Raw genomic sequence first — 14,575 nt, 5'->3', positions numbered from 1 at the left:
AGTGCTGTGATTGGAACAATTGATGCCTTACAAAGACTTCACGCTTCACAGGATACCGGAAATGAAGCACATGACATGATGTTATCCATTCAGAACATCACTACCACTCTGTCTTCTGCCATCAACTCTTCTGTTGCCCTTACTGCACCAAAATGACCTTCAGGTTAAGGTCATTAGTTCTATGTATGCTGTGCATATGGTATTTTGCATACTATTTTGTTCGTATTTTGATGTCGCTTATTGCGGTGTTTTAGGTACAGCTTAATTAGTTCCCACTCGTTGATGACACAGAAATATCAAGAGAGTAATTAAGTGAAGATTTTGTCTTCCCAACATTTTGATTACTCAAACATCGAACCTTATAAAACTGAGTAGCAGAAATGTGGGAGTGAATGAAAAAGTCTGAATTTATTTACCAGGGTAGATTGAATTTGTTTTTGTTCATTTAGTCGTTACATGAATGTCAGTATTAGAGAAAACACTTGTAAATGCAGGGGCTGGACAAGTGTTATAATTTACCTTATGCAGAATCCGGATGAGTTATGATTAACCTTATACAGGAGCCGGACGAGTTATGATTAACCTTATACAGGAGCCGGACGAGTTATGATTAACCTTATATGGGATCCGGATGAGTTATGATTAACCTTATACAGGAGCCGGACGAGTTATGATTAATCTTATATGGAATCCGGATGAGTTATGATTAACCTTATACAGGAGCCGGACGAGTTATGATTAACCTTATACAGAGGGCCAGATGTGTGTCATGATTGACTTTATAGAGGGGCCAAACATGTGATGAGAAACCTATTGTTGCATTTGTTGAGTACTTGGCAATATATTGTAGGTATGTGTTCGACTCCTGTGCTTGTATCTACCTTCACAGAAATAAAGGGGTTTTCTGATATGCGTATACAGTGTAGTTGACCATTTTACAAAGGAACTTAAAACTAGAAATTTGTTTCTTACATATTTTTGACTAAGAGACTGAATAAGAAATATACCATGTGCGATTTTTAGATTTAATTATTTTATGTGAAAAGAACAACAAATATTTAAATGAACAGAATAAATCAATGCCGTGTAGTGCAGTCACCGGTCTTAGTTGTAACTTCTTTTGGAAAATGGGACAGTTGTTATGACAATCTGATATTGAACCACTTAATTTTTATGCTACAGGGATATTGTTGGAGGGGTAGCAGGCTATCCCTGTGTTGAAATTGTGTCATGTAGATTTATTCATTGTTTGCTGATATTATTAATTAAGATGTTAATTGCAGTACAACATGGTTATAACGAAGCACTGGGAGCAGGTGGTTTGTCTTCGCTGTAAGCATAATTCATTATATCCATCTGGATATTAAATTTTTTTTGCCGTGAAATTCAATTCATTGTTGGATGAATTCATTATAAGTGTATTCGCTATCACCATGTTTGACTGTCTATGTAATTTGAATTATACAGATGGTTAAAGGAAATGCGCGATGTTTCTTGATAATATATAATTTTTTATGATACTTCAGGTGTGATTCACTTGCATATTATACTCATATTGTTTCAACAACAACAACAACAACATGGAAAGTATACTACCAGGTCTGTTTTAGAGTTAACATATTTTGATAGTTCCTGGTTGTGGCAATGTATAAATTAAGTATTAAGAAGGTTATATATGGACATTACTAAGCAAAGAAGGGGAGAAAAATCTTGGATCAATTGGAGATGAAACCTGGGGCCCTTGTATTACTAGTAAGTTGATCTAACCAGGCTGATATACGAAGTAATAGATTTAAACTTAATAAGGAAATTATAAAAGAACTCTTCATATTAAGGAGATGAAGAAATGGTTTTTAAAAAAAAAAAGAGATGGCAGAAACGTCATGTATGACTTTAAGACGAGAAGTTGATCTTTTTTGTAATTTATGTTTATCGATGATTTTTGTAAATGGTTGGGATGTGTCTGAAGGTATTTTTGTATGAAGGGACCATGAGATCTGTTTGTTAAACAACATTAGAATATTTTTTTAATTGACATTTTTCTTTGTTTGAAGTTAAAATGGAAGTATTGGTATGTTCATGTATCGTAGATTCAGTTTTGTTCACACTATGACCCCCCCAGGGTCTGAGCGGGTCCACAAGAGGGGTTCAATTATTGACATAGGATTATATAAGAAAAACACTAGGCTACTACATAAAGAAGCATCCTCATTTAGTGTAGATTCAAGTCTGTCCACATCATGACCACTGGGGTCAAAGCGGGGCCACACTATGGTTTAAGTTTTATGTAGAAGTCCTTGAAAATCTTCTTCTCTAGAACTACCATGTCATATTGATATGAAATCAGATTCTACTGTAATATAATTCTAATTATAATAATACATATTGTAATACTTCATTTATAGAAGGTTCTGTGATAAGTGTAAGGCACTAGTGTTCCTCAGAACCTTCTTTATAACATACATACAGGTGTTATAAGCATATAGTATACATACAGGTGTTATAAGTATATAGTATACATACAGGTGTTATAAGTATATAGTATACATACAGGTGTTAAAAGTACACTTTATAAAATACATCATACTCAGTATAAACGCTATACAACAGATAACCTCACAGGGTTTGTGAATGTGAGATAAAACGAGATACTTAATCATAAAACCTTGACATTGTGATGATGTGCAACAGAATGAGTAGGGCATCAAACTGTTGCCATGATGGGACCACAGGAGGGGTGAAAACATTTAAATCTGTAGGAAAATTTTTCAGAAATATTATCAGGAACCTCGAGGTTGATTCAGTATGATATATTTACATTTCTAATGTTTAAACCTTTTGATATTTTTACTGATTGAAATGATAGCCATTTCCACATGAATGTGAACAATGCGCGTATGAATCTTGATAAATATAGTACGATTAATTTAACGTAAGGGAATTTCGACAGAAGTGAAAGTAAATTTGAATATAAAAAATAATTTTCATCTTTGAAAATACTTGAGGGTATGAACAGCAAAGCTTCACACCAGCGTACTTTTATGAAATATCAGAGTTTAATTAAGGCAAGCTCGATGTTACAGGGTTTTCAACAGTCTTGTTTGAACTCGGCATTTTGTAAATTCTGTGGTCGTTATAATGACCTAGTTTTCCCATACAACCTGTCGTTGGGGTTAATATTGTCTGACTTATTTCCTACCAATTGTTAGGCCGTTCTGTACACACTGATTGTGACTATAGATTACTCAGTTTACCTGACCAACATAGAGGGCTTATGGTGGGTGTGAACGGTCGACAGGGGATGCTTACTCCTCCTAGGCACCTAATCCCACCTCTGGTGTGTCCAGGGGTCTATCCTACTCTATTCTTTATGGAATTTATGAAATTGATCACCGTTTGTTATCTTCACTTTTCATGAAGTATGCTGGCGGAAAGCGTCACAGTTTATGTAACTGATCTGACTTTCGCTTATGTGTATCACAGCAATGATAAATACAATGTACCAGGTATATATGTATTATACGAGAAGATGGCTGGGGGAATTTTTCACATATGTTATAAAACAAATATAGTATAACCTAAAAAAAGATTTACCATTTTCTTTAGTTGCCGAAAAAAAGGCATCACTGATCTTTTAGTATATTTGTTTTGAATTGAATGAAAGTATAAAACATGTTGACGTGAAATACTGTATTTTATAAATATTGACGTGAAATACTGTAGTTTATAAATATTGACGTGAAATACTGTAGTTTATAAATAAATTTCTGACATTTGAGTAGGAGAGTTTTATCTGTTTGTATATTTGATTGTAATTGGAATATGAGTACTTAATGAATTATGTTATCTGTTATTAGATATATATATATACTTGTATTTATGGGAGATGTTTCACTGGTGTTGTTGGTGATTAATCAATGACACACTGCTTAAAATGCATTAATCACATATCACCAACAGCTGTTCTACATGAACATTATCTGCCAATACTTTATGGGGAGCAGTGGGGACCAAAAACCCTTAGCTTGTGAAGATGACCGGAATGCCCCTTAATACTCCTAATTATTTTTAGATTGTCAACCAGACATTTTGATTTTCTATGCATAGTCCATGTTGACTCAGTCATGGGGTAGAACTTGTTGACTAGTCATGTAATTTATACGCGGTATTTATCATTTGCCACTCTAATATTAAATGTTTATATAGTTTTATCTATTTTTAATATGTATATTTTTGACATAGCCTTTCTGTAAGAATATACTACCATGACTCTGTCACAATTCCATCAACTAGTATATTAAGGAGGAAACAACATGTTGTCATAATGGCGGACTTCATATTTTAATACTTGAATGAAAATATAAATATCAGCAATACAATGTATATTCCTTTTAAATCTAATCACCTAGCTGGGTAGCTCAGTAAACATTTATTTTTTATTTAGGTTTGTGTGTCCACTGCTTATCTGTAGTTTGTGCATTAAAGTCCAGCAGAGGTTTTAATTTTTTTTTCCCAGATTACTGTCTACTAAAACATTTTTTAACTAATGAATTAAATTTGAAATGTTTAAATATTGTACACATCCCCCACTTTCCATCCATATGGGGTGTGTTGTTTCTCCTATCTGTGCCATTGCAATTCAATTGTGAACTCTTCTGTTTGAAGGTAAAATTGATTTGTCATTCAAGAGGTCTAATTATGAGGTAAAACGTCCTGTGATATGGATGAGTAATTTTTGTTAGTTTTTATTAATATATTTATTTTGGTTTTGTGTCTCTGTAGTGCATAGATGTTAATTACATAGGATACTGGGTGCAGCTGAAATTTAGTTGTGTGGATTTTTTATTATGATGATGAATTTGTATAGTTTTCGAGGGGTTCAATTGTATGTAGAAAATTCTTCATCTGATGGGAGAAAAATAAAATATCACATTCAAAGATGGACTATGATTTAGTTCCTCAACACATTAGACATTTGAAATGTCTACATTTTTGTAGAGTCAACATTACATATATATTCAATATATATATTTTTTCCGAATGCAAGAAATTTGATTTATAGAGGGGTTTTATGAAATGCTTGTTATGCAATTAAAACAAAATTAAAAATAAAGTAATGAGTTGAGTTTTATTAAACGTTTCCCAAAGTCTGATGACTGTTTTAACACAGGCTGAACTGTAGATTTATTGTCCTTCCCCTGCGAAACTTTGAGACGGAATTCGTCCGGGAATGGACAGTAAAGTAGCAGAAATTTTTAGTTTCCGGTTGTAATAAAATTTTGCCCGTAAATACCCCAAATACGGCCAGAAAAATAAGGAATTCCGCCCAGAAACGGACGGTAAACTGCATCTCTGTTTATCTTCACACGGAAAATCAACACTTAGATTATTATTTCAGACGGGAATCTTTTACTTCTAGTGAAGAAATCAATTTCTGGCGAAAGTTGTGGACAGAGACGCGTAGACGGTCGGTCAAAGCAAGCGTAGTATTTCCTATCCGGTCCAAGTATAAGATGAGTAAAAACCACACTTCTCCGAAGTAAAATTCCCCGCCCTGTCTAGATTTTGTCCAATTGTCCAGTTTAATCATTTGTCCATAATCTAGTCCATTCACAGTATTCCCCACAGGCACTTGTTTCATACATGATGGTATTATCAAGGAGGGGGACTCGTGTATGAAAGAAGTGCCTGTGGTACTCCCTTTTACACCTACGGCTGAAGTATTTCACAAGGTTTTTCACTGGGCCTAAATACCCTCGCGGACAGTCGGATTCCCCATTGGATAGCACCTTCTCTCCGATTGCTCCCAATACAATTGTATCATCTGAAATTGAGATCCCTCGCTTCAAAATGTGCAGTGATATAATGTCCATCTTTTTATGCTGATGACAAGCATTTCTGTTTTAATTGTTGGAATTTTTTTTTTTGGCACCTGTTGTGAATTCTGAGTCCATCTGATCAATGCTAATACCTAAAAGATGCATCATATAATACCGCAAACTTCGAGCAAAATTCAAACATAATTTCCTCACCTTGGGTATCATTGGACAATAGGGAAAAATGTCGAAATCTTCGTCTATCAATATTTCGTGAAGTATACTGGAAGACCAAAATGGAGGTGGAAAGATCTGAATTCGGATGCTTCCCAATATTTGAAGTCATTTTGAATTGTCCGTGGCATTCATGTTACATGTATTTTCAAGGTCTCAAACGTATGTTAACTTCTTCATGGTTGTAAACACTAAAATTATGTTGTTTGAATTCAGGTGCAAACCACAAAGTTGTACTCCTAAAAGAACACCATGCATATAATATATGGCTATTCCCTTTGATATATAAATTCGAAGGAAAATGCAAGCCTTAATTCCATTAACAGCATATCGAGTCCGTCCATTTCCATGAGGTTCTCTTGCGTCGCGAATGACGCTTTCTTTTCTCCTCTCGGGACCTTTAGGATTGAATTATAAGGGAAGACATGACAGTGGCCCTCTCCTGTAGACGCACTTACTCCTGGCTGCAGGCATTTCTAACACGAAAAGGAACCACTAAACTGAACAGCAATGTATAGTAAAGATCTAGTCCGATAGATCAGCTGTTCCACACAAACTACGGATCCAATGCAGGGCACGTGGAACTCATGCCCTTCTCAAGTCTCCTAAAAACATTCAGAAACTCATAAACACTTTTGTAATTAACACCATACTGGTATGAACACAAATGTGAAATTAACACAGAACTGTAATTAACATAAAACTAATGATGGCTGTTTTTAGAGATGTAATTAACATATTGGTTGAATGTGTAATGAGCGAGTGTGTTTAAAGATATTGGATTTTCTTCACTTTAGCGGTGCGATACTCTGCCACAAAGAGGTTGTCTCTGATGTCCACACATAAACCCCATGGATGGCCTAAATAACAGTTGTGGATGTAACGGACCGGAGGAACTGTCCGTCCTGATCTAGGATGTGGATACGGTGATTGGCTGCTGTCAGGATGTGACTCTGGTTGTCTGTAGTGATGTCGTATGGATCAAATGATTTCTTGATAATAGAGGAATGACCAGTGTATCTAAATCGGAGGTTTCCTGATTGATTGACCACCACTGTTGCTTTAGCTCCCCAGTCAGCCACACATATATCCAGGTTCCTGTTCTCACTGATGTAACGACCAGATAAATAGAGAGGTTGACCCTGATCATCAAATTGAATGGTTTGTGTCGCTATGAAGTCAGAATAACACACAACTTTGAATTGTTTTTCATCATCACTGATCATGGTAACCAGGAGATCATCAGAGGATGTACTGCAGACATTGCGAGGTCTCCACCCCTGCAGTGTGATCACGGTCTGTATCTGTTTATTTTTCACTAGGTTTACAGTTTTATTAGAGTCAGTATAAACAAGATTTCCGTCCCGTGTCACTGCTATGTCCAGTGGTCTGTTCCCTGACTTGGTTTGTATTGATGTCAGTAGTTCACTCTGGAGGTTGAGGAGCTTCATGATTTCGTTATTCCCACGTGTCCAGACTTCCTCATCACTGAGACAGCTAATGCTGAGTAGATGTCTATACCCAGTGTTTATGGTGGCGATAAGACGCGGTTTATTAAGCAGTGGTTTGACTGGAGGAGGAGAAGCAGCTTCTGGTGACGTCATTGTATAACTTTGTTTTTCTGCTGTAATGGACAACGATGACAGAGAACCAAGCATTTCACTGAGCAGATTTTTATTTATTTTGGAAGAAGAGAAACGTGGTAATGTAACTTGGACTTTAGGAGGTAATTGTCGGAACTCGCCATTCCTAGATTTGTAAGTAGAGGTTAGAGAGGCGTCCTTGGTGTTCAGTATTTTCTTCAAGTCCTCAATGATCTTTTTAAATTCTGTAATTTTGTTCGTAATTTCAACTGTGTTTTTATCTAAAGCACCCATATGTTTATTTTTCATCTCCTCAACGTCTGATTTCCGTTGGTTGACAATGGCGGGGATCTTTCGGTGCAATACTTCTCCTTGTTGGTCGGCAGCTGTTGTCAGTTTCCCGTAATTCGTTTGTAACTCGGTTTTCTCAGTTTGGACTTCGGTCGCCATTTCTTCATATCGCGGGTAAATTCTGCTCTCTAGTTCCTCTAAATCTTTTTGTAAACTTTCCGTTTTAGTGCTGAGTTTTTCCAGAACATCACATAAATTGTGCCCTCTATGTTGTTTTGAGATACAGGTAGAACAGACAGGAATGTCACATTTCTCGAAGTAAAGTTCGCTATGTCTGTTGATGTGTTTCGGACATTTGGGGTAGTTAGGAGTAGACTTACTGTGTAGAAAGGACACGACATTGTGACTTTTTGATAAATCAGTAAGGTGGTCCTCAACACAGGCCTTGCATAAGTTTATATTACAAAATTCACAGTGACCCTTCGGGGGAACAGTTTTATAGAGGTCACACAGTAAGCCTTGCATAAGTTTATATTACAAAATTCACAGTGACCCTGCGGGGGAGCAGTTTTACAGAGGTCACACAGTAAGCCTTGCATAAGTTTATATTACAAAATTCACAGTGACCCTTCGGGGGAACAGTTTTACAGAGGTCACACACTAAGCCTTGCATAAGTTTATATTACAAAATTCACAGTGACCCTACGGGGGAACATAAGTTTATATTACAAAATTCACAGTGACCCTGCGGGGGAACAGTTTTACAGAGGTCACACAGTAAGCCTTGCATAAGTTTATATTACAAAATTCACAGTGACCCTGCGGGGGAGCAGTTTTACAGAGGTCACACAGTAAGCCTTGCATAAGTTTATATTCCAAAATTCACAGTGACCCTGCGGGGAACAGTTTTACAGAGGTCACACAGTAGTTAATATTACAAAATTCACAGTGACCCTGCGGGGGAGCCGTTTTACAGAGGTCACACACAAGTTTATATTACAAAATTCACAGTGACCCTGCGGGGGAACAGTTTTACAGGGGTCACACATAAGTTTATATTACAAAATTCACAGCGACCCTGCGGGGGAAACAGTTTTACAGAGGTCACACAGTAAGCCTTGCATAAGTTTATATTACAAAATTCACAGTGACCCTGCGGGGGAACATAAGTTTATATTACAAAATTCACAGTGACCCTGCGGGGGAACAGTTTTACAGAGGTCACACAGTAAGCCTTGCATAAGTTTATATTACAAAATTCACAGTGACCCTGTGGGAGAGCAGTTTTACAGAGGTCACACAGTAAGCCTTGCATAAGTTTATATTACAAAATTCACAGTGACCCTGCGGGGAACAGTTTTACAGAGGTCACACAGTAGTTTATATTACAAAATTCACAGTGACCCTGCGGGGGAACAGTTTTACAGGGGTCACACATAAGTTTATATTACAAAATTCACAGCGACCCTGCGGGGGAACAGTTTTACAGAGGTCACACAAGTTTATATTACAAAATTCACAGCGACCCTGCGGGGGAACAGTTTTACAGAGGTCACACAGTAAGCCTTGCATAAGTTTATATTACAAAATTCACAGTGACCCTGCGGGGGAACATAAGTTTATATTACAAAATTCACAGTGACCCTACGGGGGAACAGTTTTACAGAGGTTACACAGTAAGCCTTGCATAAGTTTATATTACAAAATTCACAGTGACCCTGCGGGGGAACATAAGTTTATATTACAAAATTCACAGTGACCCTATGGGGGAACAGTTTTACAGAGGTTACACAGTAAGCCTTGCATAAGTTTATATTACAAAATTCACAGTGACCCTGCGGGGGAACAGTTTTACAGAGGTCACACAGTAAGCCTTGCATAAGTTTATATTACAAAATTCACAGTGACCCTGCGGGGGAACAGTTTTACAGAGGTCACACAGTAAGCCTTGCATAAGTTTATATTACAAAATTCACAGTGACCCTGCGGGGGAACAGTTTTACAGAGGTCACACAGTAAGCCTTGCATAAGTTTATATTACAAAATTCACAGTGACCCTACGGGGGAACATAAGTTTATATTACAAAATTCACAGTGACCCTGCGGGAGAAACAGTTTTACAGAGGTCACACAGTAAGCCTTGCATAAGTTTATATTACAAAATTCACAGTGACCCTGCGGGAGAGCAGTTTTACAGAGGTCACACAGTAAGCCTTGCACAAGTTTATATTACAAAATTCACAGTGACCCTGCGGGGGAGCCGTTTTACAGAGGTCACATATAAGTTTATATTACAAAATTCACAGTGACCCTGCGGGGGAACAGTTTTACAGAGGTCACACATAAGTTTATATTACAAAATTCACAGCGACCCTGCGGGGGAACAGTTTTACAGAGGTCACACAGTAAGCCTTGCATAAGTTTATATTACAAAATTCACAGTGACCCTGCGGGGGAACATAAGTTTATATTACAAAATTCACAGTGACCCTACGGGGGAACAGTTTTACAGAGGTTACACAGTAAGCCTTGCATAAGTTTATATTACAAAATTCACAGTGACCCTGCGGGGAACAGTTTTACAGAGATCACACAGTAGTTTATATTACAAAATTCACAGTGACCCTGCGGGGGAGCAGTTTTACAGAGGTCACACACAAGTTTATATTACAAAATTCACAGTGACCCTGCGGGGGAACAGTTTTACAGGGGTCACACATAAGTTTATATTACAAAATTCACAGCGACCCTGCGGGAGAAACAGTTTTACAGAGGTCACACAGTAAGCCTTGCATAAGTTTATATTACAAAATTCACAGTGACCCTGCGGGGGAACATAAGTTTATATTACAAAATTCACAGTGACCCTGCGGGGGAACAGTTTTACAGAGGTCACACAGTAAGCCTTGCATAAGTTTATATTACAAAATTCACAGTGATCCTGCGGGGGAACAGTTTTACAGAGGTCACACAGTAGGCCTTGCATAAGTTTATATTACAAAATTCACAGCGACCCTGCGGGGGAACAGTTTTACAGAGGTCACACAGTAGGACCTTTTGGGCACTACGCCGAGTCGGCATTTCTAGTATCTGAGTCGCATACAATCACTGTCAATAAAAGAGAAAACTTTTGACAGGTCAAACAATATACAAACTAAAATTACAACATGATATTAAAACTAAATCATTCAATCTGATATTCTTAAAAGTTAAATACAATGAGAATATGATCAGTAACACATACCAAAGATACAACCCCTCCTTCATCAGAACTAGATACAACCCCTCCTTCATCAGAACTGTATACATCATGAAAGCAGATCTTTCACATTGATTATATTTTGATCATGGAAACAATTATATTGTACAGTTTCAACAAATTTATGGCACTACGATATGTAAACATGATTTCGTCTCACCCTTAAATCCAAAATGGCCTCCCTGATATTTCGACATTCCGTCTGCAGGATTAGTCCTACGATTTAAATTCGCGCCGTCAGCTTGTACACTTTGTATGTAAACGCTGTGTATAGGCTACAGAATACTTTATTTCTTATTCAGAGTCCATTTTAGATACACTTTTTTCTATTAAACAGTCTAATGTAAATTGTTTACATAACAAAGAATTACCAGTGTTGTCTCTCAATTTTGAATCAACAACTGATATTCAAATTTTGGTTGACCATTAGAAATACTTTAGTTAAGCATTGTAAACAATAAAAATGGAAAAATAAAATTTGAAAATTTTCAGCTTAAATCGTGTCCACGCTCCTTTAAATCTGACATATATTAGAATTTTCAGTGTCCGTCATATTTCTTTGCTTGTCCGTCATTCTATTGTAATGTGAATCGGGGTTTGTATGGTTTCATCGTCGGAACCCACGGTATTCTCCCCGTTACGCTTGATTTATAAAAATAATTTTAAAATCACAACTGCTAAACAACGGCAGGGCCAAGGTGACTCAGGTGAGGGGTGTGGCCCATGGGCCTCTTGTTTATATTTGCTTATAAAGATTATTTTGAGAAGCCAACTTCCAAGTTTTCCCGTGATTTTTAAAAAAGATGATGAGTGTCTGAATTTGATCGCGTCTATTTGGAGGTTGTCGATCTTGTTGTTGTTTTTAAATTTACTTTAGGTCACCTGAGTAAACTCAGGTGACATATTGCAATTAATTGGTCTACGTTCGTTCTGCATTAACTATTGAACATTTTTAACTTCTTGATAATTACCATTTCAATTCTTTCAAATTTGGTATGAAGCATCTTTAGGATGAGTAAGGCTGAGAGATTGGTCAGAAAAACAATGTCGGGGAACGACCGCCAGCGTCCCCCGATTTTTCCGTGGGCGATCGACTTCAGGAAGGAGATGGAGCCCATCCACTGCCAATAGGTGGACCCATCCAGACCCCCAGTGCTCAAATATAGGGAATGCTAGGGTCGCCCATCAATCTCAGTCTCACGCAAACATAGTGCTGCAATGCCCATAATAGGACAGTCAGCACCCAAAGGCAACTCCATCGTCTCTATAGAAGTCTTGAAGTGATCAGTGTAGCTTATTTAATCTCACTAAAGATACTGTGGGTGTGTGAAGAAGACCTGATTTTGGATAAGTCGGGGAACAGACGTGGCTGATTACACTAATAAAGTCAAAATTTATATGATATTCTTGTATAAAGAATCTGTTAGGTTGGTTGCCAACCCATGCCGCGAAACGGAAACGGTTTTCAAAGTCCGTGATTCTTACGTTTAGCGAAGGAGCAGTCTCACATATTTACGTCTGAAGTTTGACGCGACTATTTCACGAGCGGGACCGGAACTCACAATATCCCGGTTACGAAACGAACGCTCTACCACTGAGCTACCGGGACTAGTGTAATAATCATGGGTGAGCCAGAAGTGAAATTAATTTGAGACACTAAATAAATAAAGCCAGGTCAGCAGGGGACGCCTACTCCTCCCAGGCACCTTATCACTCTTCTGGTGTGCCCAGGGGTTTGTGTTTACCCTTCTCTTTATTTTTATGGGTTTATGAGATTGATCGTTGTTCGTTATCTTCAATTTTCATTGTGACACTTGAGCGAAAATTCTGATGGAAATCTGAGTGAAAATGAAAATAGACATAATTTGCGCATAATCAGAAAAACCGTGTTGGAAATGAAGTATGAAAACGTTAAAATTTTAGATATGGGAAATGTAAAATCTGTGAGAGAGAGAGAGAGAGAGAGAGAGAGAGAGAGAGAGAGAGAGAGAGAGAGCACATTTATTTTGGACTATACCTCTAGACTAGATGAAAGTATTGGCACCTAATTGTATACCCTGCTTGAATGATCAAACTTAAAAACAATATTTCTCTGTGATAAAATTGCATATTCTTTATTGTTATTAAGAAACATTTAGAACACATTTGATTCCTTTCGGGGTTATTTTACACGACTTCCACCATTAAGACTTCCAGGGCGTGGGCTGGTTGTTTTCACAGCGTCTCCTGCAACCCGAATATTTGATCTCGCACCTGTTGCTGCAACTGCTCCTCTTCTGGAAGGGAAGGCTCATGCAGCCTCTCTGGCAGGTTCCCCGTGACGATGCACACTTCATCCTACAGTCAACAGCCAGCGTGGTGGACACCATCAGTCCCACCAAGAGAAGCGTCGCCAACAGTTTGGTCTGAAAGAATTCAAAGACTAGTGAACAGGTAGCGATATTTATTAAAATCATTATTATCATATTACAGATGAGCTTATTATTTCTTTATGACAATTATATAATACGCACCGCCGTAAAATGGATGAAATATTGCTAAAACAGCATTAAATCCTAATTAATCTTTAATTCGTTATGTCTTTGTTAAGTATGAGATTGATAATTGTTGGTTATCTCCACCTTTCATAAGTTAAATCTAAAAAAAAAATAAAAAAAAATTGATCCCTAAATCACACCTGAGTCATATTCGTCTTTTACATCTGGACAATTTGATGCCATTTCTTGAAGATCAAAGTGCTGTTACATATTGACTATGAGAGAGCAAAATTCGAATAATTCTCTATATCAAAATGATTAAACGATAAGAATGGGGTCATCGATGAGGTAAAATATATTTTTCTAAAGTAAGACAATGTTACTCTAAGTAATGCTTTTTTTTTTTTACTTACGTTCATTGTAAGTTGATGAAATCTCAGCTCTGTTGCGAATGCAAAATATATACATTATTAAATGTAATAAACACACACACACACACACACACACACACACACACACACACACACACACAGAGAGAGAGAGAGAGAGAGAGAGAGAGAGAGAGAGAGATTGGTTCACGTCTTCTTAATTATATCAATGTATTATATATCTTGATACAGGAATTATGACGTACAAGCAGTGACCTTTCAACTCGAAATCAAAGTCTAGACTCAAAAACGTTATATCACCAGTTTATACTCATAAAAATTACATACCCCGTATCATTAGTTTATACTCATAAAAAGTTATGTCAGCAATACAAATGTCAAGTTTATACTCATAAAAAGTCATATCACCAATACAAATGTTAAAGTTTATACTCATAAAAAGTTATGTCACCAAAACAAATGTTAAAGTTTATATTCATAAAAAGTTATGTCACCAAAACAAATGTTAAAGTTTATATTCATAAAA

At 37.0% G+C, this 14,575-nt stretch overlaps 2 protein-coding genes across 2 annotated transcripts in view; one reads left to right on the top strand and one right to left on the bottom strand.

Moving 5' to 3' along the window:
* Positions 1 to 5,113, top strand: part of LOC125680372 (uncharacterized) — a 30,796-nt gene extending 25,683 nt beyond the window's left edge. The window contains exon 17 of the mRNA XM_048919872.2: positions 3 to 5,113. Within this exon, the coding sequence (XP_048775829.1) occupies positions 3 to 156 (154 nt within the window). The 3' untranslated portion in view covers positions 157 to 5,113. The remainder of the gene's footprint in view (positions 1 to 2) is intronic.
* Positions 5,114 to 6,990: 1,877 nt separating this feature from the next.
* On the bottom strand, positions 6,991 to 8,449 carry LOC130051501 (uncharacterized). Its single transcript, XM_056153468.1, has 2 exons — positions 7,424 to 8,449; positions 6,991 to 7,221 (listed from the first exon to the last, which is right to left on the bottom strand). Exons 1-2 carry the CDS (start codon positions 8,447 to 8,449, stop codon positions 6,991 to 6,993), a joined length of 1,257 nt encoding a protein of 418 aa, XP_056009443.1.
* Between the last annotated feature and the right edge of the window lie 6,126 nt (positions 8,450 to 14,575).

This window comes from Ostrea edulis, chromosome 2 (genome assembly GCF_947568905.1).
Source record: "Ostrea edulis chromosome 2, xbOstEdul1.1, whole genome shotgun sequence".
NCBI lineage: Eukaryota > Metazoa > Mollusca > Bivalvia > Ostreida > Ostreidae > Ostrea > Ostrea edulis.
This window is presented reverse-complemented; position numbering and strand designations above follow the sequence as displayed.

Excerpts from the sequence above, each read along its gene's own strand:
- LOC130051501 (XM_056153468.1), bottom strand. The coding sequence starts at position 8,449 with ATGCAAGGCTTACTGTGTGACCTCTATAAAACTGTTCCCCCGAAGGGT. Across the intron at positions 7,222-7,423 it reads ACAGACCACTGGACATAGCA|CGACACAAACCATTCAATTT; the intron begins GTGACACGGGAC and ends CTGACTTCATAG.